Below are 25,510 nucleotides of genomic sequence, written 5' to 3'. Positions count from 1 at the left end.
ACCACTGTTTCTTAGACATATCAGTTGTGCATGAAAACACATTTGCAATATTATAGCAAATACAATGCTTAATTGCGCCCTACAAATATCTGATCTAAACATCATTGAATGCATACTAGCCTATTGTCCACACTTAATGCATATAAAATTGATATCAGGGGACAGCCAATGTCCTTACTTTCAAAATGTAAACAATTGCTTACTGTCAGCCACTTTTATCATGCAGTAGACAGGTCATACATTTTATTTTCTCAGAAAGAAATATGTAAGTAGCCTACACAAAGTAGATCACAAAAGTCTCACAAAAGTCTCAAATACATCTTTATTCAACAATATCTACACAGCATGTAAAATAAGAAAAATATACAATACAAAAATACAAATTTCTCTTCAAAATTGATTGTTCCACTTAGGCCTATTAAACATACAACACAGGTTAAGAAAGTTAAAAAAATATTTTAAACCTGCAACCTGAGTAATACCTATCGCTACAACGATAATGTTGGCTGATGGAGGGGAAAAGCTTAAGAGAATCAACAAGTACTGTAACTGGCCTCAATGAGAATTAAACTTAATGTTGAGGTGGGGTGAAGTAGTATAGCCTACTGTACCTGAGTCACAAAACTGTAGCAGCAGAAACAAGTTATTTGCTTTGTCCTGTAAAAGCGAATCAAATTGACCTGTATTCTGTGCATCACTTGTAAAAGGCAGCGAGGCAAATGCTTAAACTAATTTGCCACACAGCACATTAAAGTTTGTTCCAGTTACTTAAATGTGAGGCTAATCTGAGTCTGCATTAAAAACAATGTAATGTCCACATATTTAGTATTACAATAAAATGCCAAAATGTCCCCTAAAACATCTCCATATTACTTAAAAAACAAAATATGATTTCCAAAATATTCTCCATTTATCCTCCTTAAAAGGCATAAAGGCCAATGTGGAAAAATCTAAATACAAATGTAGCGATAAAACCTTTCTAAAGAATAAAATGTACATTCTTGTTTTAATATCAGCTATCTGGCTCCAAAAATACATACTGATCCCAATTTAAGTGTTTGGTTCATATTCAAATACAGTCCATTAATATATAATTTATATATACACAATATGAAAGCAATCATGTTAGGATTTCATGTGATGTTAAAAGGATGGTAAACAATTGACATAGATTTACACTTTGGCAGCTCTTACTCTAGAACGATGAAAAGAAAGGTTAAGCGAGTGAAAGGAAAGAGGAAGAGAGGCTTAGAGCAGTGGTTTTCAAATGTCTTGTGGCCAAGGCACACAAAGGACAAAGTCAATATCTCAAGGCACACCTGTATTCATGTTCGTGCAAAAATAGCCCCTTTAACATGTTATCGCTCTAATAAACCTGCAAACATTTTCATTTACCAATTCCAAATAAAAACATTTATATACATAATTTATACATTATTTTTAGGGTTTATAATTTGCCTCTGTATTTGGGAAATGAATGCGCAACGGCGAGCTTGTCGAAGTGCGCAGCCATCAGCTGCTCGCTGTGGAAACATGCTCGCCTAGCAGCTCGCTCATTATTACCCATGTATAAAAAATAAAAAGCGCTCCTCTTGCCAGCTGGACAGGTCTCAAGCCACAGTGTTTGCTAACCACTGATGCAGACTTGCAGAGACAAAGAGGTAAGATAGAGGGAGCGTGAATCTGCAGTGAAATCTTGAGTGGTACTTCAACTCTCAAGAGCATGAAGTTTAACACTTTAACCCTGATGGCCCTATTTTGGGCATGTAATTGCAGGTGAAAAATTTCTAAACATTAAAAAAAAAAAAACATTCACAAATTTTGGGAAAAAAACATTTAGAAACTGTTTAAAATAGGGCTTAAGTGGTTAAACTAGCACTCAGGATTTTACTGTGTTTTGACAAACCGAAAACAGGCGAGAGAGAGCAGCAGAGTAGTAGAAGAAGTAGTAAAATGACAGAGAGATTAAGTCAAATGGTTGACAAAAGCACACCATTTGGAAGAGGTACAGAGAGAGGAGCCGTCCTCCATTGCAGCTTCACATCAGTCCCTCACATCCTGCTCAATCCTGCCGACTTCTGTTCAGTTCAAAGAGACCAACACTAGACCTTGCTTTGGCTCAGTAAACCTAAGACAGAACAAAATAGAGATGATCAATGATTATGTACAAGGGCTTTGCATTGTGTGGGTGTGGCTGTGGGCCATACCGATAAATCAGTCTGGCCGATATATCAGCCATTATTTGACTTTTCTTATCCTACATTGGTACCAGCAATTTTGCAGCTGATGTGTCCCAATTTTTAACCACTTTCAAACTGGCGTCCCTAACTTGGGCATGTCTTTATACAGTAGGTGAAAAGTTTTCAAAGGTTTGAAAAATGTTTAAAAAATAACCAATCTACGGGCTCACAAGGAATTGCGTTAGGGTTAAAATGATTACATAAAATAATGTTCAGTTCGCGTTTTAGTTTTTTAACTATCAAAAAAAGGAAACATTGACAGCAGATACAGGGTCTTGTGTGTGTATACTGTACTTGTAGTTGTGGCTGGTGAGGTATTCTATGACAGCAGGGCGAATACGGGCCACGCCTCCCAAGCTGTGGTTCCCTTTTCCTGTGATGATAGAGAGCCGAAGCTGACACTGCCCCTGCTGGTACGCTACATACACAGATATAAAGAGGTTAGAACACGAACACACACACACACACACACACACACACACACACACACACTATACGAAGGATAAGATTTGTACGTGTAGGTGAATTTGTGATGGCGTCACAGACACAAGACGTACTTGCAAACGCACACAAACAGCTTTCTCCAGTGCCTAAGCACTCCTATTTTCTTCTTCTTTAATGGATATATTTGTAGTTGCATATTGTATTACTATTATTTATTTATTTTATCCCATTTTGTAACCCATTTTTTCACCCAGTGCCAATTGCCTAAGTAATACTGGACGCTACTCTTCCTCTGCCAGCCTGGGGAGAGCCCCGAACTGAGCTCATGCCTCCTTCAATGCATGAGGAGTGAGCAGGCCGCTTCTTATCACCTGACACCGCTTCTTATCACCTGACAGGGGAGAGTTTCCCCAGTAGGACGTAGCGCGTGGAAGGAACACGTTATTCCTACCAGTTCCTTTCCCCTCCATCAGGCACCCTGGCTGACCAGGGGGAGGCAGTATAGAGACCAGGATTACTGCATGTTCTTTGTGAGGGTACCTACCCTAGGGGACACGGGGAGAACATGCAAACTCCACACAGAAAGGCCCTTTCGCCAACCCCACCTAGGGTATGGGCACTGATGACGGGGAGGAGAGAACACGCCCACAGCGTTTTTTTTTTTTTTAAATGACTGTGAGTTTAGCAATTGCTGTACGTGCAATTCATGTTTTTATGTTGGGAGTTTAGTTTAGATTTGCTGTCTGCATTACAAATTTACCTTCAGTTGCAATTTATGCTCCGACGGTACGTTTTGTGAGCTGCTATTTCCGGCGCGTAACACCATCATATGATGAAGAACTAAATCAGGCTTAATGTTGTCAGTACCTGCTGTTTTGTCCTGCAGGACCTGGGCCATGTGCTGTATGGCCTCATCTACATGCAGCCCATGGAGGTCCAGGATGTTACTTGGCAGCAATGATGCATTGACCCGGTCAAATATCTGGGCTGCTGCGCGGCGATTGGCCTCTCGCAGTCGCTCACCGTGGAGGTGTCCCTGCAGGGAGGCAAAGGGGAGAGAACACATAAATGTATATGTAGACATAATATTGAATCAAAGCCAAAACTAAAAATGTTGTTTTTAATTCAAGGTGTCAGGGTCAGCATAATTTTCAATATGTATTGTAGTATTCTCAAGTGATTTTGTAAAATATTTTATTTTATTTGCACATTATTTTAACGGGTCAGGATATAAAACTGATCCGTTACTCTTTTATGACCACAGCCTGTATTTTTCTGTTAATACCTACATTGACATTATTTGGGTTCTGGCACGTTTAAACTTTTTACACAGACCATTTTGGCATTCTGAACATGTCCAAACAGTCTTATTGAACACAGGTGTGAAATACGTTCCAACTTCCATCAGCTGCCATGTCCCATTACCAAACGTTCAGTCCCAAATAAGAACATACCATAATGACATTACCACAGGCATCTTACTAGAATCCAGTTCACACCATCTACTCTGATTAATTGCACTAGAAACTGTGCTGGTTAAGCAAATTACTGTGCACTGTTTGTTTTCTAAATCGCCATCACTCAAAGCAAACCAGCCACAGTTGCCAATGTTATTTCCGAGTCTGCAACACACTGAAATTTAATAAGCTAGGCATTTGTGTCAGTAGTCTACTGTATGTCATCCTCAGCACTTACAGGGAGATGGAACCACAGCCATGTGCTACTGCTATGCTACAAAAGCAGACAGCAACACATCACAAGTCAAGAGTTTCATTGGGAATGCTTTATTTCATATATAAATACTTGTTCTTCCTCAAAGTACCTTCCATCCGTATTTTTTTTACAAATGTACATTTCATTGCACATTTCATGGTATGTTTTATGTAAAAATCATACAATTTCCTTGTTGATGAAATTGCGATGAAGGAAACACAGCAACTCTAAACTCATTGTACCTCTTTTCTTAAAATGGACTTCTCTTTATCAGCCCACCTGTTGTGCGTAGAAGGAGGCCACCTCCTTGCGATTTTGACTGTATGCCTCTGCGGCCTTGGCAAAGCACTCATTTTGCTTATCCCTCTGCAGACTGGCTTCAGCCCTGAAGTCCTCATACTCTGGGTCCTCCACGTCTTGGTAGTGGGGCAGGACTGGCTCTGGGGGCTTCTGCCTCTGACAGGGTTAGGGAAAGAAGGGTTGTGGGGTGGGAAGAGAAAAGTGATGAGGAGGCGGCAATGGTGTTTACAAATAGTGTTGTGAAGGTCAGGGACAAACACTACTGCCAAGTCCTACCCAATTCAATTAGCATACAGTGGGTCATACAAGCATATACCTTCTCTCTCTCCTTGCTGGGTGCCCTGTGGGTGTCAGATTTGGGTGCCTCAGGGGCAACAACCGTCTTGACTGGCCCCTCATCCAGTAGGGAGCGGAGGAACTGCTCCGTCTGTATCAGGCAGTAGCTAGACATAATACACAAGGATTAGTGATGTGCGGGTCGGGTTTTTTCATGACCCGCCCCGCCCCAACCCGCGACGGAACGCGACCCGCCTCAACCCGCCCCGCGAACCCATATATAAATCTATGGCTCAACCCGCCCCGCGACCCGCGGTGGGAATATATATATATATTATATAGCGCTCTTTTAAGTACCCAAAGTCCCTTTAAATGTCTACAGTAGCACAACATTGTCATGGGCTGAATAAACAAGCATGTTGGTCAAAATAGGTTTTTTTTTTTTTTTTTTCGTGGAGAGCGGCTGACCCGCTCACCCTCAGCCCGCATAATTTTCTCTGAAATCCTGACTCGACCTACCCGCGCCGCGGGTTGACCCGCGGGTCCCGCGGGTTACGGGTCGACCCGCTCATCACTAACAAGGATCATTCAGTGGTCAAAACACATACCACACTTGCCATTGATACATCTAACAAATAAACTAATCAGACTTGAGAGTCTAAGCCCAACTGTATATTGTGCTGTGCATCAACATGAGGCAATGCATTTAATATTCAGTGCATTCATTTGACTGCGTTACAAAGCGACCTCAAACGTTCACTCGGGTCTCACTTGTGGTCCCTGAAGATGTCCTGGAGAAAGTGGGGGTCGATGTTGGGGAAGAGGGAGAGGAGCTGCTGCTCTTTCAAAATGGTGGCACCATCACGTCTGCACCTGTCCTGCTCACTTTGCCTGGACTGCACAAAAAGAAGGGAGGGTTGGAGGTGAAGTAAGGTTATTAGGGAGTAGAATATAGAGGTCCTCCTGACACACCAAGCCGACTTATCCCGACTAGTATACACTACATAGGAAGATCAGATAGGGAGACGTTAGTGTAAAGCCACCTCCTTTTTTGTCCCTTCTTTCTGTCTGCGTTTCATTTTGCTTTAAGTGTTTTGTGTCAGACAGATTTTTTTCACTTTTCTTTTTATAAATTTTTTGAAAATTTGCCTAAAAGGAGGGACACCAGCGTTAATGTGGTTAAATAATTAGAAAGTACAGGGGAAAAAAGAAGGGGATGAAGAAGGCAGGAGAGTGGAGCCAATGGTAACCAAGTGCAAGCAAAATAATATATAAAATAAGGAGAGGTTAATCTAGATGTGAGCATTGATGTTTCATTTATGATTGTATGCATGTTACCTTCTCCAGGGTCTCTTGCAGAGCCTGCTCCTCTGACATAATGTCCCGTAGGGAGATATGGTGTTGGGGCAGACTCCAGTGGTCCATCATGAAAGGCATGTCATCCCGGGCCTCTGGTTGGCTTCCTAGTGAAGCATAACCATCGGCACCAAGGAGAAAGTGGGCTGGCTGTGGCCCCTCTCTCTGCGCAGTCCTGTTAAGCTGGGATTCTCCCCAGTGAGAAGAACCTGGCAGTGACAGAAATTGCTGTTAGGTTTAAATTGATAAGCATACTTATTTACACACACATCAACTGTTTGTGCTGGGCCAATAAAAAAAACTAATATGAAAGGAGGGTAGAGCCCGCTCAGCCCGCACACCAATTTCCAGGAAAACGATTGACTTTATTATTGCGGCAACACTTCAATCTCACGGGATCTTCATCAGGTCAGTATGATAGTTTAAATTGATAAACATGAAATGTCTTTATGTGGATGTTTCTTACTTTCCTGAAGCAAGTGATAGGAGAGCGCTGCTTGTCTTTGCCTTTCCTGTAACACATTTTTCACAGGGGTCAAGGCTATCAATGGCTCACACTCGCATACATGTTTCTATTGCCAACCCCAACTGTAAAAACATGTCTTAAGCATACAAATGTCCCTTTCTCCACACACACACACACACACACACACACACACACACACACACACACACACACACACACACACACACACACACACACACACACACACACACACACACACACACACACACACACACACACACACACACACACACACACACACACACACACACACACACACACACACACACACACACACACACAGATTAGGATACACTTTGTACTTTGATCGGTTCAACTGATAATGCTACCGACTTCAACTGTTCGTCTGACTGGCTGCTAAATGAACAACATCTGACCTGGATGCAGTCCTTCCACTTCTGGTGGAGAAGCTTAGCTAGGTTCAGGTCCATCCGCACAGCATAGTCTTCAGCAGAGCAAGCACCTATGCAGAAGAAGACGGTACTGACGGTTAACACTCATATAAGTCAGTGATCCCTATTAGACAATCACAAAGCTTGGCTCAGGAACTTATCAAGAAAACAAAAATAGGACTTTGGACTGTTGTATTGGGAGGTCGTGCAACATATTTTTACAGCGTGGCTCTGTAAGAGGCAAGATGTCTACAAGGAAGAACAGTCTATACATGAAAAAAAAATGTGTTATATATATTTTAAATACTTAAGTTTAATTTTATAATGGCGGTCAGATCAAGCTGAAACTTGGGAGTCATACTGTAAGTCATAGATGACTAACAATCACAGACTGGCCACATGAAGTCTGAGATCCCTAAGCCATGCCATTAGACCCTGACTAGGTGTGTGTGTGTGTGTGTGTGTGTGTGTGTGTGTGTGTGTGTGAGAGAATAATAGTTACCTGGGTCTATACCCACGGGACCGAAGAGTTCAGCGAGTTGTATTGCCAGCTCAGTCGGCAGTTTGAGCTCTACACTCTGAATGTCCAGGTGCCTCCGATGTTTCTCCTTCTGTTCTTTCCTCTGCTCCTTCTTCTGTTGTCCCTCTCGTCTCTTAATCTCCTCAAGCTGAACTACAAGCGACCGGGTCACCTCATCCATGTGAGACATTTCATCTCCCCCATTCTCATCCCTCAACTCCCCTTGTGCTTCCCCTTCATCCACATCCCCGCCATAAGATCTTCCCTCTAAGTCGATGTCTTTAGATGGACTTGTCGTCTCGGTGTTTCCTGCCTGCATGGTGTCCTCACTTCCCTCTCTGTCTTCTACGTCTCCAAGCAGACTGAGCAGTGGTTGAGAGGACTGCAGTCTTTCATCACAACGGTCATTGTGAATGATTGCAAGTTGAGAAATGGCACCTCCAATCGCTGAGCCGTCTTCCCTCATCACCCCTGCTGACCCAGGCTCACCGTCAGAACCGCCACCTGATTCCTTTATTGTCCTACTGGGAGAACCTGCGTTGTTTGACCTGTGACCTTCCTCTACACCACCAGCCTTTACCTCTTCTTCAGGGTGAAGTTCGTCTAACGCACCAGAGCACACACCAGAGTCAATGTCCACGCCTGAAGCTACACACGGTGCAGGTGGATTGCCATCCTGTTCAGCCAAAACAATGACGTCCTCCTTGCCTTCCTCATCCCTAAAGAACCTTTCCTGAGAGTCCAGCAGGAGGTTGGTGGTCCATTCCAAGTCCTCGTGGCATTTGTCATATAGATCCTCCAATGTATCAAAACAGACCAGTTTAAAATGGCGGCTGAGGATACGTAGGTTATCCAATCGGCTTCTAACCCCCGAAACCTCTTTCTCGTCCACCTGCGTGCCTTTCTCGTGCACTACGCGGTCGGGTATCACAGTGGGGCCAAATGGGTCAACTACTACTGCTGCACAGGACAGCTTAGGGAGGAAGCGAGAGGGGTTGCCCGACAGGACTGTGATGTCATTGGGGAAGTTATCCGCAGCCACAACTGTGTCATCAGGGATATTGTGCTGATTGAGGCGCCAAAGAAGGGCAAAGTCTTGGGGGTCTGTTTGGGTGGGGCAACCACTATCCATGTTAGTGGCAGTGGAAAGGTATTCTACTTGTGACGGATGGTTGGGGTTTGGGATGGGGTCAAGGGACAGGTCAAAGTCTAGTTTGGACTCAAGAGTGAGGTTACAGTCAGGATTAGAGTTGAGCTCAACATCCGATTCAACGCTGCGATGACTACTGTTTGAGGTTGTGGTGTGAGGACTGTCTTTGAGGGATTTAGGTGAGGGAGAGTTTTGAGTGAAGGTAAGGGCTAACTTGCACTGTTTTCCAGCCCTGCGACTCTGGCGCTGCCTTCGCTCCTGACTGCCCCCTGTAAGTGGGCCACTATCTGCTTCTGCGTTACTCTCAATCTCAAAGAAAGGATTGCGACTGCCCTCGCCATGAGCATCAACGGGGACGCCGATAAGAGCGCAGCTGTGCGCGAAATCTTTCTTTACCTTATCAGTATGACACAGGTCAGCCTCTGCACCATCATAGCCATCCTTTTTCATGCTGAGATAAGACAGAGAACCACTGGGGTTTTCAGACTCCAAGCCTACATAAGATTTTTCTCTATCAACCTCTAATATGTCATCTCTCCTCTCGTTGACATTCCTTTGTCCATTTTCACTGACGCCCGCTCCAGATTCTACCATTATAGTTTGAGAGGGCTCCTTCAGTAGAAAAGAATCACATACCTTCCAGTCTAATACACAGTCAGGTAATTCAGTTCTAACCGTGGTCTTCTTAAGTTGGTCTCTCCGTTCACGGTCATCTCTGTCACACTCCTGTGACCCGTCCCCCTCTTCACTTTCTCTATCCGAGCCCTCTCCAGAGCCAAGAATAAGGGCGGAGTCAGGGGAGGTTACACCTGTCTGAATAAGATCAAGAAGCCTCTGGAACTCTGTTACATCAGGGCCTGACCGTGCTTTCATTCCGTTAGCACGGCCATCTACTTTTCTGCTCACCTGCCCCTCTTCCTCCCCATTTATCTCTCTTCTCCTCTCCTGCCGTTGCTCCAGCCCTGGGGAGGGCCAGTCTCCAACAAAATCCAACAGCTCTGGCCTTCCTTTCTCACTCCCATCCCCTGACAGCTGCCCCCCAACTGTTGCCGTAGCCTTCATCTGCCCTTTCTCCTCCACTCCACCTGCTTCTCTCTCTGACTGGTTGGTATCCTTCACCAGATCAGCAGGCTCTGACATTTCAAAATCAGACCTTCTGCTTCGCCTCTCTCTTTTCACTCTTTGGGCGATGGACTCTGAAAAGGCCACGGGCCTTTCGTCAGAATGGTGATCTTCCGTCAACACCGATTCCACGATACAGTCAGGGATCCCCTGGTCTCCCATCGGATGAACCAGCTGTAACTGGGCATCTAGCTCGGAATCCAACTCCATAAAATCCATCGCTTCATCCTCATCAGGGACCTCAAGATTTCCCTGCACCCTTTCACTGGAGAGAGGATTGAGATAATCAGTGGAGCTGTGGTCGTTTTTTCCTGGCAGTCCCATCGACCCTTCACACCCGGAAGACGACACGTCAGGGAGGGAGGAGAAGAGCTGGGCCTGGAAGCAAGGCTTCTCAGATCTCCTGGATAATCCAGGCTCTCCCACTATGTCAGGGTGAGTTGCGTCAGAGGACACTGGCCTAGGAGAAGCAGAGTTATGAACGGTAGTTTGAACATATTTGCTGATGTCCCTTAGTTTTAAAAGGAAGGACAATACTTTTCAGATTTACAATAACATATTTTTGGATTAGAGTAGGCTGGTGACACTCACTGTGAAGGCCTGCTCTCCTGGGGGACAGCCTGTATCCTCTCGGGGGCCTGTGAACCCATGATAGACTGGACAGAAACAAAGCGATCACAGTTCTCCAGCATTCGCCGGATCCTCTCCACCGGTACACCATGCTTAGAACGTCTATAAATGCACAGATGGTGATAAACGATAAATAAATACAAGCTAAACAAAGGGAAGAAGACATCAGCAACAGACATCAGCAACAGAGCCAGCTGTCACCAGTCGTTATCTTAGTTTCAAGGCTGATAGAAACGGAGTGCACAGTAACTTAATTAGGTGTGCTAATTCCTAATGAAACTATTTCACTGGAGACCTAAGTTCACCTTTATTTTCTGTATACCTCTTTTGGGAACCAGTTTGTGTTACCATGAGCAACAATCTATATTAAAATCATTTGTCATCAGCCTCAAACCATGTGTATAGGAATAGGAAATGACATCTAATACTGAAATTCAACTAACTGTCTTCTGTTGTGTTTTACAAGATTCATGTTAATTCATGTTGTTAAATAGCTCTAGATTCTGACAGCAATCATTGCTATAGAGTGCTGGTTCAGTAACCAGGGTATCTCTGCCTTGTCAGGTCTTTAGAGAACACATTCGGGATACAAGATAAACAAGTGTAATTGGAAAAGTTCTCTCTCTTGATTGGATAACAAGTGGTATCCGGACCTGACAATGTATTTTCTGTTTACTAAAGAGATAGAGAGATGGGGAGACCTGTTACTGAACACTCTAGAAATTATAGGAATATAGAGCTTTAACGGTTTAACAAAAAACTTTCTATAACAAAAAACATATCACTTTAACCCATTAATACCTGGAACGCATCTGTGTCACTTTAGATTTCTTTGGCTATTCAAAAATAGCAGATATACAAGCTCATAGCGCGGCACCAAGTGCCGCGCTATGAGCTTGTAGATCTGCTATTTTTGAAAAATCGTGAAAATATTTCTTTTAAATATTTTTTTTTAATTTATTTTTTTAGGATTTTGAAAATGTTTAGAAGCGGCCTCAGGTCTTAATGGGTTAATTAGATTTAAGATTCCAATCTCATGATCCCACCTCTGCAGTTCTCTGGGCTTGTTCTTCCACCAGGTGTCAGGGTCCCGGAACAACACCTTGTACTTATGCTTTATAGCCTAGGGGGAAATGTGACAATATCCTTGTGAGAAGGTACTATTCTGAACATTCTCAAGACCACATGGATAATAAAAAACAAATGTTTTGTTAATGGTTTTAAGACACATTATGGCCCCAGAACATAGTGCAAAAGAATAAACATTAAAAAGGATTTCATGAATAACACTAACCCTAAACCCCCCCCAAAAAAATTTAATAGTTCCTATTAAATAATTAGTCAGAAATAGGAGATAAATTATCAGGTTGCATGTATTGATGACAAGTTGACAGACCTGGGCAACATAGGGTCTCATCTCCCAGCTCTGCATGTTGGTGTTGTCAATGATGATGGGGTTAGCACCACTCATAAAAGCCTCCTTGGCTAAGGGAAAGAGGTGGAAAAACACAGACAGGGGTCACAAACGGAAATATAACCTCCTAGCCTGACTGTTGACAATGTATTTCCGTCACAAAACATCTGTGATGGAAATGTAGCACACCTAGGAGTAGTAATAATCATTCAGTCATTCCAAAGAGAAAACCAACAATAGCACCATTATTTTCTCGCTATCATTCTTTTTAAGACTTCGGGCAATATTTTGGGGCAGGCGTGAGGCACACAGCAAATGGCGACGGCAAAGAAATGTCATCACTTTAGTTGACGGAGGCACACCCAGATAGATACCTCCAAAATCACACTAATCCACCTTATGTCATGCTTGCCTGTTTCACTTCGATATGGTTCCCTCAAGCTGGAAAGAGTTTAAATATTTCTCTTTTCTCTTATGCATGCAAACTCGCATGCATAATGTGGCAACGGTTAAATGTGGCAACGGTTAAATGCTTGTATCCAACAAAACTGCTGTGAGCAGAGAATATGAAGGCATATCTCTGCATAGGTTATATAGGTTTCTTCTTCATAAAAGGCTTACTGATTGGTCAGCTAGATACATTATTACACATAATGCCATACATTCACACAGCGTAGTGTCATCAGCGTGTATTAGCTGGGGGCGGAGTCGGGAGTGGGGGGAATTTTTTTTTTGCTCCAGCTGGTATATAGACAGTGGGGTGTGGGGTTTTCAAACTCAGTTTCTGTAAAAGAAGAATACTAATTTCAAAAGTACGGTAGGCGTCATGTCTTGGCAGATCACAGGCACAGATCCTTGTTGCCACTCGACAAGGAATGCAATTAGCAAATTAAACAGAGTTGATTGGAATATCGTCCTTGACTGGACAGATGATCCAAAACACCACAATGGCCCGAGGTTATCTGGTTTAATCGCCTGGTAAGAGACACTATAACATTTTCTACAGAAAAGATCAATTAAACTTATCATAATATAAAAAAAACAAAAGCCATTAATTCATCAATGATGTTTCTAGAACACGTTTTTGTGAATTCCAAGTACAGTTTTGAGACAGGAGTTTATCGACACTATTGCCGTTTGGAAGTGCGTTACTATCATGCAGGGATTTACACACAACACAAGCCAAACCCTAGCCTATGCTTTTACCTACAGCAAAACACAGCTTTAAACATGGCAATGATTATGGAGCTAAAACTCAGTTCCAGTTTTCTAGGTTTCAGAGGTTTTAAGGAGGCTAGATAGTTGTAGTAGGCTACCTGAGGTAATGCCAGCTAGCGTTAGCCAGTCATAATCGTCTCATATATCTCTGTTAATAATACAACTTTCCAAGGGTGAGGGAACGATTGCGTTCCAGATGTCCTTCTGATGGGTTTTTCTTGGCTGTCAATGTTTCTATCATCCATAACATCGCTCTGAAAGTGATACAAACGATCATGTACGATGTAAGCTATATAACTCTTGGAGGCAGATCATTCAAATTTACCCCACGCTAAAACCAGATGGGATGGTTGTGGCCGTTCCGGTCTATCTCTGTGTGTACGCATGTTCTCTCTGGCTTGTTGCCGGGTATCATTGTAACAGTGTTATTACACTGGGAAACGCTACTCATTCTGTAGGACCAATGCTAGATGTATTAAAGGGGTATTTCACTATAAAACACTTCTGGGGTCATTTTAACGTCTGCTAGCCACTCACCACTTAGAAGAGGGTATTCTGCCCCTCTCTGGTCCCGAAAATACCAAGTCTGTCTCCACTCCCCATACACTGCATTTGACAGCATTTCACACCAGTTCAATTGTTTCCCAAAAATAGGACCCTTCGTTTTTACCTCTCTTGTGGTTCCACTCGTGAGCTTCCCCCAGGGCAGAAGGGTCAAAGTGGTATGTTCCATTGCGACTGAAGTAGTCATCAGTACTCAACACCACTCCACCTGGGTTATGTTCCAACATTGCCCTACACACGTGCACATACACACAAGTTACAAATAAACTGCTTATTGGCAGATACTTCTTAATACAATAGACTAAAACAATAAAACATGATATTTAAACTACACGCAGCATCCTTACCTGGCCAAAGTGGACTTTCCAGACCCCGGAGCACCCCGTAGCATCACAAGGACCCTCCCTTCCAAACGAAGCCTGTTGAGTGCAATGTTAGGGCTAGGGCCCTCTGGTGCAGCAGGTACGGCCCAAGACTTTGGAATAGTAGCAGATGGTTTGAGAGGTGCTTGGCTGACAGGCCTCTGGCCCAACCAGGGAAAGCCAGGTCGTGGATGAGATTCCCAGGGGGAAGGTTTTTGAACCACAGGAGTAATGAAGACTGGACCCTGCTTTCCATCAGTGTAGGGAAAGAATTCTGTTGCATCAGGGTTCCAGAGTAATTGCTGATTGCTATCTGTGTCCGTACTTGTACTCACCTTCGATCTTGCTCCTCCCACTATTCCTCCTGTGGGTGTGTGTGAGGGAGCGGGTGGCTGGTCTTGCTTTCTATAGGCCTGGAATGCTGACGGACGTCCAGAGGCACCTAGGTCCAGATTAGAATGCTGCTTGGCTGCTTGTGTTCCTGAGGCCAGGTAGCTGAAGTCCAGCACTGAAGACTCACCCATAATACCCTCTTCTCCCAAAATACTGAGCTGGTCAAGTCGGGGGAGAGCTTGACCTGTCTGCTCTGAGGTCACTCCTGCTAGGCAGGACTGTTTCTTGGGGGCCTCTGTAGCGTCAGGATCCAGGCTGGACTGAAGCAACTCAGGGAGCGCCTGCTTGGGGACCGTAGGTGGAGTAAAAGAGGAGCGGGGGTCAGTGGCGGAAAGATACAGGTCTTCCCTTAATTCTGGCCGTGTTGTCAGTGTCTGTAGCTCTTGATCAATCAGCAGGTCAAGATCATCTGGCAGAGGAAATGTGGAGAGTTGTGACGGTTTGGAGGAGTCCAGGACTGGGCCACATTCAACAGGGGAGGGATTGAGGAGGGCCGCAGCTGTGAGCTCAAAGCCAGAGATGAATTTGAAGGGAGTTGCACCTTCATCTTCAGCAGCAACTGACAGCTCCAAAAGAGAATCCATTGCATTCTCAACTAAGGAAGAAACAAAACATGTATTTTCTTAATACTTGCATTTATCTCAGCTATAAATATAATTACGCGACTGCACTGCATGCACATATATACATAACAAAATATCACCGCTTCAACTGTGAGCCACTATGGAAATACATCCCCAGAACTTTTTTGTGTTATCTTTTTAGCCCAAATGTCTGACTGTACCTCTTGTTTACATTTCTGTCTAATAAAGTGTTCAATCAATCAATATTAAAACATCAGTGCATGCAAGTACACAGAGTGCAGAACAGGCAGCATGTCTTGAGTAGACCACACACACACACACACACACACACACACACACACACACACACACACACACACACACACACACACCAGTTTGAGACAGAATTACTGGTCTTCAGCAAGCATACACTTTGCATGCCATGTTGCCTTCAGTAATAACTAGTCTAGTGACCATGGTTATTTATGAGAAATGAACAACATGAGGTAAAGAGGTGAGTATATGGGGAGAAAAATATATAGGCCTAAATGTGGTGCAACTTCTGATTCAAATGAATCAATAACACATAATGGGCAATCCGCTGCACGACCTGTGTGGCATTTAAGTTCAATACAACAAGTGGTTATCAACCTGGGTGGGGACCCCACATGATTTGGGGGGGGGTCCCAGATGACAGTGAAGTGACAATTTGTGGACTTTAAAGACCTTTTCTAAAGAAAAAGACGATTAGCCTACAACTGCATCACAAGTAATCATCAAACTATACTATAAAAACTGATCAAACATCGGCCAAATTGTCAAATAATATAAGAAAGAGGGGGTCACGGCCTGAAAAGGTCGAGAACCACTGCAATACAACACACCCCTCTCATCTGTCAAGTCAGTCAACCTTCAAAACAAGCCAAGCCAGCCCAGCTGAGCTAGCTGCTTTAGCCTCCTAGCAGCATTCCCACCTAAAAGTTGGATAGCAACATGGGCTAGCATTGCACAGGGCACAGTACTTCCGTGTTATTGAGTGCTTACCTTTAAAATCACACTCGGAGAGGACGATGTAAATGACTTCGGGCTCCAGATGCGAGAACATCTCCTGCATGTTCCGGACGATGGTGTCCTTGTCACAGTTCGCCTGTGCCGTGGAGGAGCTGCTGGGGGTGAAGTTACTCGCCATGGTGCTGGCACCGAATAATGGCTCCTGTGAACGGGACCCCTCGTTGGACAACAGCCCGGGTGGTGCTGGGACTCTGGCAGGGCTCTGCCCGTTCTTCTTTTTCCGTGGCATTTTCACCGTCGTCACCCGAGGAGCACCTGCTGCTTGCTCTCATTAGCTGTATGCGTGTGATATAATGTCTGACAACAGAGCTGAAATGTTGTGCTGGTTAAAGTATACTATACATACATGCACACGCACACACACCCTCGACCTATCTATGGCTACCGCGTAGGTAGTAGTAGTTTCCAGGGTTGCCAGATTTTGCGAGAGAAATAAGCAACCAGGTCTAGGAAAACCAGTCCAAAAGAAGCGAACACATGAGTACTTTAAACCTATGGGCTATTTTCAAATAAAATCTTTGGGGGTAAAAAAAAAATGGGAATATTTGGAATATTTTGGAATATTTTAACAACACAAAACTTGTATGGGGGTCCCTGGCACAAAATATTTTTAGATGGGGGCGTGTCGGTTGATACATACATATTCATTTGGGGGTCTTTTCCTTGACATGAAAATGTTTGAGAACCACTGGTTCAAAAGACATTTGGAAACAAGCCCAAATAAGCAACTACACTTTAGAAACCAGCCCAAAAAAAACGCTACCCGCAACTAACCGATATTTACAAGCAACTTTACAGAAAAACAAGCCCAAAGTCGCTTATAATAAGCGGACATGGCAACACTGCTGCTATGGCAGAAAAGCAAAACAACTCGGGGTGACATAAGCTGACAGCACGCCAAGCGTTGAAACGCAGAACTGTCTGAATTATTTACATTTAAGAGAACAGTGAATGAAAAGTTTGTATTTATTTATTTACTTATTTACCAACACACTTGTGATCTGAATTAGGGGAAACATAAATGTGCTTTCCTCAATAACTAGCTATATATTTCATGCAATTTTGTTTTATTATTCTGATGTTCAATTGAATATGACCGCTGTATAATTTCCTCCTTGACCAAATAATGAATTGTACTCACATTCAATTTCAGATTCTAGTGCATCTTTACTTAATCACCCTAGATTGGAGTTTGAGACCCCCAGGGGTCCTTGAGAGGGTCCCAGCAGGGTCCCCAGCAGGGTCCCCAGACAAATGATTAAAGTGACCGTACAGCAAAATAAAATATGGTACAATATTTATTCCCAGTTTGTCACACCACACAGAGTAACAAAACATTGTTCCCAAACTGTGTACAGGGTTTCAGCCATGACTATTTTACATGTATAATATGTCTATAAGCAAATAACTGAATTCACTTTATGGCCACTTTAAATTCAATTCAATTGTAATTATTACATAACAAAATGTATGAGTAGCCAGCCTAACTATTCTAGTCTGAGCCATTGTGAGCTTGTAGATCTGCTATTTTCAAAATATTGTTATACTTTCTGCACAATGGCATTCTGCATAATGTGTACTTTTACTTTTGTACTTTTACTCAAGTACATTTTGAATTCCGGACTTTTACTTGTAACGGAGTATTTCCACATTGCAGTATTGATACTTTTCTTAAGTAAAACGTTTGAGTACTTTTTCCAACACTGCTTGAAGTTGGATCAGAATCTGGTTGGCTTGTTTGTTCTCTCTGAATCCCGCCACATCTATATTGGTATGCAGTGCCATCGGCAGACCGACAGGGGGTGCTATATACCGAGTATACACACACACGTACACAAACACACAAGCACGCACACACACAGCACTGGAACGGCACTGACTGACTGTGAGGAGAAAGCTTTGTGCCGAAACTAGAAACCCAACCTGTGTCAGACCAATGAATTAAAACGGCCTACTTCAGAGGTAAATACTAAAGAGGAATCCGCAGCAAACGCCTGCGGGTATGTTTTGTTTAAACCGTAGGTGTGTTGGAAATAGATAGAATTCATTAGGATGTTAAAAAATAAAAAGCATTCGTGGGGGACAAGTTGGTAGAGAGGAGAGCAGCTAAACTAGCGACAGGAAGAACCTAATGTTGATGAAGTTGTGGTGGGGGTAAAAAAAAAAAAAAAAAGATAGAAACAAGTACATTTAATTGCATTTCTTCCATTAATAAAGTTGTAATGATTGTGAGAAATTGCAGAAATTAGCCACGAGTACAACTACTCGAAGCAAAGGGTTTGGACACTTTTCTGTCGTTGTTTTAGTGCTTGATATGAGGGTATGTTTGAATAGTTGGCGGCCTGTGTTAGCAGTCCGTGCTAACCAGTTGGCTAACATGGAATGGACAACATGATTAGCCGTTAGCCTTTAGCTAGCATCCCCAGCTACTCCCTCCCGCAAAATTGCCTGTGAATGATGCCTGCAGTGCAGCTAGTTGGCTAATGGACTCAGACGTGTTGTGGTGGGCATGTGGTCACTGTATTATCTGTGAAGCATCTCTTGACTCTTTGTTTTATTCAAGTGGTTTGACTAGAGACTAGTCGTCCTTGTTCCCACACAAACGGCGTCTAGCGACTCTTGTGAATATGGAGCTTGATATTTTAGCTGTGCTGTGTGTTAGCATCCGAGCTAACATTCATGTGTAGGTGGTGTTATTGTGTTTTTGTCTTGCAAAAACATTTGGTCGCTCAGGACATCACAGTTTGAAAGTGCTCGCTGTGCCATTTTCTGGTCCAGAAATGATCGCCGGAGGCAGGGAATTGTGTCTTAAAGATGTTTTTTTGATAAGTACGGGTAGAATGGTTGTGTTGAACTTTTGTTTTGTGACCTATAGAGGCCAGTAGAAGACCGTGTGGATTATACTTCAGCAAGCATGGAGTTCCCGCAACAGCAGAAACCGGCGCCGGGGATCATCACCTATCCGCCAGGGGTGAAGGAGATTACGGACAAGATCACGAACGATGAGGTGGTCAAACGGTTGAAGGTAATGTCATTCATCTCTTGCCGTCTATTGAATGTATGGCACAACCTCAGCATCTATGCATAACTCTACCCATTGAACATATTCGGATCAATGCCTACCACCTGACATGGAGCCAGAAACCTTCATTAGGGGGTGAAATAGTTTTATTTATATTTTTAAATGGAACTTATATAACTTATATTTTCTACTTATCACCATTATTTGTTTTTTTTTATTCCAGTATTGTATACCTGTGTCCCTCTGTAAATATGATTTCCAGATTTTCCACAGTGTATTGCTCATTAATTTAATCTAATTGTCTCTAATCTATTGTACTAATTGAAGTACAGCAACACTGAGACATAGATGGTGATATAAAGGAGCCCAAACCCTTAATGTGAACCCTATACATTAGTGGAAACATTTAGTTTTCATCAAAATCAGAAACATAACAAATCAAGCTGCTCTCTAGAGCTTGCCCCAGGTATCGACTGGCTTGTTCAACATATTCAATCCAGCATTGATTGATTAGCCTATCTGTGCTGTGAATGTGCTTGCCAAAATCTATGTCAGTTTAAGTTTAGCATCATGTCATCACACTTAGACAAAAACTGAGTAGTGGTTCCGTGGTCCCCATTATAGAATAAGTATTAGTATTTTAGCACTTATTTGCTTGTTCTTTTCCTTTTTTGAGCCATGGTCTGCATAAGCATAATGGAAATGGGGCTTTTGCACCAAAATAACCAATGACCTAAAACGATTCTTTTGGGACAACTACAGCTTGCACTATATTGGGGTGCAATAAAATGTGTAGATGTTGGTCTGTGGTGGCAGCAACACAAGATTTGAACCGTCCTACAACACAAGCTGCAGGGCTGCAGACTGTTTTTAGTTGGTTGCACTGGTGTGCCTAACCTTTTCACTGAGGTGCACCAGAATATAATTTGTGTACCAACACATACACACACATAGACAGACCTGCTAAATGTAAAGTGCACGATTGTGAGGTGGGTACATACTCCTTTGGGTTAAAACTGAAACTCTTGTCTTGCCTATGACTCCCAGTGGAAATGACTGACATTATTGAGCTACAGTTCAGTTTGTACTCAAATGATGAATGGTGCAAAAACAATTTTTGTCTTGCCAAAACAGCCCACATTATAACAATCATTAGTATACTTGGCTTAAATATAGCCTTGTGTCCTCACAGAAGGGGAACTATTCAGTTCTGTGGCTTTGCGGTCGCACATTGACCCAGCCAGTAACAAAATATAGTGATATGTGGCCTGATTATAAATACAACTGTAAGCCACACCAACCAAATGTTATAACTGTGAATGGCGAATACTGTTAATAACTGAATAATTAACATAATTCAAAGGTGATACTTTTGGATGCAACAATGTTTTTATCAGCCATTTTGCATTGTGGTCTGTGGTGACATTGTGGCAACAATTGTTGTTGTACGCTAGCGATTACACAGGGTTGGTGGTGTGGATGTGCTTAGTCAGGTAAACATGATAGGATTTATTTGTATTCTACTAATGAAAGCTTCATACACCTACTTATAACATATTCAAGCATTTTTTGTGATCAAGAAGAGTTGCATTTATGACTTTGTGGTTTTATTATTACCACCAATAGTTAACTATTACCGTATACTAGTCAGTGTGCCTCTGATCATAACAAAGTAGGTTATTTGATCGAGGCTCAAGCCAAATCTCCCTTTCATACTGAAGCTATTCTGAGAAAATCCTGGGTATGTCCCAGGTTGTGAGCTATCTCCTGTTTCCTTAGCGTGCCGTGAGGTAGCTTGATATACATGTACACCCTCTGGATATGACGCTAGTATGTCCCAGGGACTTACCCCTATCCAACCTTTGATTCATGGAGGCATTGGGTACGTATCTATGGTGTGACTTGGCCAGGGATTGAACCCTGACCTCTCAGTCTAGAGCAGACACTCTTAACAACAAGGCCACTGAGCTAAGGAGTAATCCTACTCATTAAACATACCATAAAACCTTTATTACATTTTGTAAAAAATATTCAAGTGTGTCTTTCATATTACGGCTTGGCAATTATGTCTTCAAATCAATATCACAATTATTTCAAACTTTTGCGTCGATTACGATGAATGAACGATTATTTTATACATACATTTTACACTGCCCTCTCAGTTCTCTGACGAGATCTGTACTCACTATTTTTGCATGCCACCATTGTACAACAAAGGTGCTGAATGCTGATTCTGGTTAGTCTAAATGTGTAAATATATATAAAATGTGTAAATATAAATGCAAATATAATGTATTTTATGTTTAGGTCTTGCTCTTTTATGGTTATTGAGGTGTTTTTTCCCCCCCTGCATTTTTCAGCAGGAGATAGGAATTTAACTCGGGCCTATCCAGACATATGTCATATTCGAGATTCGAGAAAAAAGTTTGGAAAATAAGCTTCGATTATTATTTAGATTATTGTATTTTATATAGTTATCGTTGATTAGTCACCTTTACAACGAGGTATAACTTGTAAGGATCGGGCAATTGTGGCATAAGCAACACAGCTGGCAGGTGTGTGCCAGTCAAATGTGTGTGACTGGCACTGTGGCACATGCAACTTTGTTGAGTTTGTGTATGCTCCAAGCAGCAACACTGCCCCCACATTTGTCCCTTCAGGATAAGGCCTGTGCAATAGGGCAAGTGGAAGCTGATGTTCCCACTTACGGAACATTTATGTCAGCCCTGGTACCATTTCCAAACTTCCGTGAATGGTGAAGTCAAAGACAGACTGTGAATTGGCCGTCCCAGGAAGACAATACCCCAAGAAGACCGGGTCTTCACCCTTGCTTCACTGAGGAACCATAGGCTTTCTTCCAGAGATTTGCAGGCAAGACTTGCACAACCGTACCACTGACATATCTCTGTCAAAGTTGCAGGGCCCATGCTCAGGTGCCACCACACACCTGTGACTGGCAGGTTGCTCGAAACGAGAGCGAATCCAAACGGAAGCATATGGGATTGGGGCAAATATTTGGGGGGTGCTACCCATACGTTTAGCTGTGTTGCTCATTCCACAATTGCACGATCCTTTCTGATTCCTTACAATTTATACATCGTTGTGAAGGTGACTAATCAGCGATGTAAAATACAATATCGATTGGTATTATTGAAGGGGAGACATAATGGACTGAAGGTACGTTTCCGAACTTTTTTTAGATGAATCTATCCTGCATTAAAATTGGCTAATGGGTGGATGGGTGGGTGGGCAGAGCACAGCCACGTCACTCTGACATAACCATAAACAAACCACGGCCACGTCACTATGACAACATAACCATAAACAAACCATGGCCACGTCACTATGCCTATACTGTCACTATGACAACATAACTGTTATGACCATAGAGTCATATATGTATTCTCCTGTGTGGCCTGGTTGTTTGGGGACTGGGAAGGAGGGAGTCCACTACTCCCATCCCCATTATGTTACGTCTCAGCCTAGGGGAACCTAAGGTGCAACAAAAAAGTGGACTCCCTCCTTCCCAGTCCCCAAACAGCCAGGCCACACAGGAAAATGCATATATATATATATATATATTTTTTTTTTTTTTTTTTTTTGGTTAAAGTGGTTTTATTTGAGAGAGGGGGGAGGGTTTCTTGGACTCATATCAAGGATGTTGGGGTGACTGCTGTTTTGTACACAAATCTTGGGACAGAAAGGAAGGGCCACCAATCTATGGACATCTTCAAACAGCTCTGCACACACAAACGCTAACCACTGCATTGATCAAAATGATCAGAAAAAACATTAAAATATTCAAATATAGAAAATACAATTTAACCACTTGAAGCCTGGCGCCGTATTTTGTCATTATTGGGGGGGGGGGGGGGGTTAAATCTATTTGCAGATCTATTTTCAAAAATCTTTTGAAAAGGTTTGAAAATAGGGCTTAAGTGGTTAAAGATAACTACCTCATAATAAGTCCTTGATATTTCAGTATCATTCAGTTGTTACTCTATCAAGCATCACAATGAGGAACTGTATACTTAAGTAATTTTACTGTCATCTAGGGAGCACCCCAAAATCATGGTCCCGACCCACAGGTTGAGAACCACTGCTCTAGAACACATGACTTGAGTTGCAACACGCTCTAGTCATGTACATAGAACACATGACTTCAACTACAGTAGCATGCTCTAGTCATGCACGCATAATACATAACCCTAACCCATGTACATAGAATGCATGACTAGAGCAATGGCCAATACGTTTAATGCCTCCAAACTTTCTAAATGGAGACAAAACATACAATTTACATTGACAGTGTCCATTGAGACTGCCGGTCCCACTAGACAGCTGTGCCTCTTTCCAGGTTCTGTTTGATCTCGGCGGTGTATTTGCCATAGAAGCGCTCCGCTTTCTTGTTGAACTTGGCGTTCCTCTCGTTGATGTAGTCGATGTCTGAGTCGTCGTTGTAGGCCCTGCGCCGGCTATACTTGAGGCGCTTCTCAATCTGTTTCGCCACGTCCTCCACCATGCGGTCGATGCCCTCCTTGGTGGGGACGTGACTGCCGTGGATCAAGCTGTTGGATGTGGGGTGGAAGTCTTCCCCACAAATTTCTCTCTGCTTCTCGTACCCATCCATGTCTGGTTTAATCTGCTTGGTTAGTCTCTGGTACTGTCGCAGCTGGGCCTCGGCGTAACCTGAGAATCCAGGGTCAGGGTTCCTCTTCTTCTTCTTCCTCTCCCACCGTTCAGCATCTTCAGCGCTGATCTCCAGCAGCTTCACTCTGTCGTAGTTCTCGCCTTTAGCTGCACAGTCCTTTTTCTTTTCATCCACAGCGAGTTCCCACTCCAGTCGAGCCTTCTTCGCCTCCCAGTTGGCCGGAAGTTTCAGTCTCTTGTCTTCCTCTGCGACCTCCTTGTGATTCAGATTACGTGCTTCATTTCGTTTGAAGTGCAGCTCGCGAAATTTTCTGAGTCTTGCTTCTCTCTTCTCAGACGCCAGACTTCCTGTTGGTCCCTCATCAGCAACAGAGACAGACTCCTCAACGCAGGACGCCATTGTTGACTAAAGATCAGTGTTGCCAGGAATTCGGAAAATGCATATATGACCCTAGTGTCATAACAATAACCATAAACAACCCACGGCCACGTCACTATGACTCATTGTGACATCATTATACAAACTCGATGACTCATTGTGACATCATCATGACGACAGGGGTAAACACAGCTGAACTATATAAAAGGTTGTCAGTCAGGTTCAGATCGAGCTATTAGCACAAATGGCACCACATTTGCTAACATGCCCGGGTTTGGCGGACCACATTGTCACGCTCATGTCAGTACGTCGTCACGATCAGTGATCTCCATATATCTGCATAAAGGCAGGGTTCCCGCGGGTCATTAAAAAGTCTTAAATTGTCTTAAAAAAAATATCGGGAATTTAAGGTCTTAATTTGTCTTAAATTTGACCGTAGGTATTAAATTTGAAGGTTATGTTTTTAAGGCTCATGGGAAAATGAAAGCCATAAACATTTGTGCGTATTCTAGTGTTGAATTTTCCATAAAGATATATTATCAGTACGCTCCTCCATCTCTCCCATTGTGTTGAGAGCGGGTGAGAGACGCACACACAGCAGTCAGTGTGTGTTCCATAGGCTGATAGCCCCGCCCTCCCCTGTCTCTCTTTTCCTTCTCTCAGTCACTCACTCAGCTGGAGTTGACGAGCTTGTCTCGTTGCCCGGCTGTCAGCGTCAGCGCTGCAGTGTCGCTCGTTAATTAATTTGCTCCAGGTGTCTGTGTAAGCTCAGAAGCTCATTTAAGTGGACATTGGGCAAAATCAGAGCCCCCGTGACCGTTTTGGTTGATAAAGATAGCAGTAGTTGTAGTTGAGCACTGTTTGGCAGTACTTGTTGTTGCTACAGAGCATGCTAATGAATGCTAAGTGCTAACAAGAAATGTATGCTATATAACGGATGTCACTGGTTACAATGTGGAATAGAAACGACGGACGCTTCCCCCTCAGCTGTCATCAGGCAACAGTTTCAAGTGAATGTTTGACTGATCAGAAGTAAATATTGTGCTACACACACACACACACACACACACACACACACACACACACACACACACACAGTTTGAGCCTTCACTTGCTGTGCTGCTGCGCAACAGGGCAGATCTCCACCAGGCCAGGTGGCCCTACATTACATTACATTACATTCATTTAGCAGACGCTTTTATCCA

At 43.1% G+C, this 25,510-nt stretch overlaps 3 protein-coding genes across 5 annotated transcripts in view; 1 reads left to right on the top strand and 2 right to left on the bottom strand.

Moving 5' to 3' along the window:
• Window positions 1-302: 302 nt before the first annotated feature.
• On the bottom strand, window positions 303-16,634 carry n4bp2 (NEDD4 binding protein 2). 2 transcript variants are annotated; one of them, XM_080415552.1, is made up of 17 exons: window positions 16,228-16,634; window positions 14,563-15,215; window positions 14,213-14,472; window positions 13,972-14,096; window positions 12,066-12,154; window positions 11,716-11,792; window positions 10,631-10,771; window positions 7,750-10,499; window positions 7,233-7,318; window positions 6,796-6,841; window positions 6,312-6,538; window positions 5,745-5,869; window positions 5,014-5,140; window positions 4,677-4,853; window positions 3,552-3,720; window positions 2,535-2,658; window positions 303-2,128 (listed from the first exon to the last, which is right to left on the bottom strand). In XM_080415552.1, the coding sequence occupies exons 1-17, from the start codon at window positions 16,481-16,483 to the stop codon at window positions 2,083-2,085; spliced, it is 5,478 nt and encodes a 1,825-aa protein (XP_080271678.1). In that variant the 5' UTR covers window positions 16,484-16,634; the 3' UTR covers window positions 303-2,082. The 2 variants fall into 2 exon arrangements, with proteins under 2 accessions (XP_080271678.1, XP_080271677.1); XM_080415551.1 differs by having other exon boundaries at window positions 14,213-15,215.
• Window positions 16,635-18,078: 1,444 nt separating this feature from the next.
• Window positions 18,079-25,510, top strand: part of pds5a (PDS5 cohesin associated factor A) — a 41,140-nt gene continuing 33,708 nt past the window's right edge. Inside the window, exons 1-2 of one of the 2 annotated variants that reach the window (XM_080444869.1) lie at window positions 18,079-18,216; window positions 19,130-19,279. In XM_080444869.1, coding sequence (XP_080300995.1) covers window positions 19,169-19,279 — 111 coding nt within the window. In that variant the 5' untranslated portion in view covers window positions 18,079-18,216; window positions 19,130-19,168. Of the gene's footprint in view, window positions 18,255-19,129; window positions 19,280-25,510 lie in introns of both variants that reach the window. The other variant, XM_080444870.1, reaches the window with a different exon arrangement.
• On the bottom strand, window positions 23,367-24,333 carry LOC308100169 (pre-mRNA-splicing factor syf2-like). The gene has a single exon (XM_080449110.1). It carries the CDS (start codon window positions 24,324-24,326, stop codon window positions 23,610-23,612), a length of 717 nt encoding a protein of 238 aa, XP_080305236.1. The 5' UTR covers window positions 24,327-24,333; the 3' UTR covers window positions 23,367-23,609.

The sequence above is a fragment of the Gymnoscopelus braueri genome (assembly GCF_963280865.1).
Source record: "Gymnoscopelus braueri genome assembly, chromosome: 2".
Classification (NCBI taxonomy): Eukaryota; Metazoa; Chordata; class Actinopteri; order Myctophiformes; family Myctophidae; genus Gymnoscopelus; species Gymnoscopelus braueri.
This window is presented reverse-complemented; position numbering and strand designations above follow the sequence as displayed.

Bases quoted from the DNA above. Each gene is read 5' to 3' on its own strand.
- n4bp2 (XM_080415551.1), bottom strand. From the start codon at position 16,483: ATGCCACGGAAAAAGAAGAACGGGCAGAGCCCTGCCAGAGTCCCAGCA. The intron at 12,155-13,971 runs GTAAAAACGAAG...TCTTTCCCTTAG, and splicing joins CGAGTGGAACCACAAGAGAG to CCAAGGAGGCTTTTATGAGT. The intron at 6,842-7,232 runs GTCAGATGTTGT...AATGTGTTACAG, and splicing joins AGTGGAAGGACTGCATCCAG to GAAAGGCAAAGACAAGCAGC.
- LOC308100169 (XM_080449110.1), bottom strand. From the start codon at position 24,326: ATGGCGTCCTGCGTTGAGGAGTCTGTCTCTGTTGCTGATGAGGGACCA.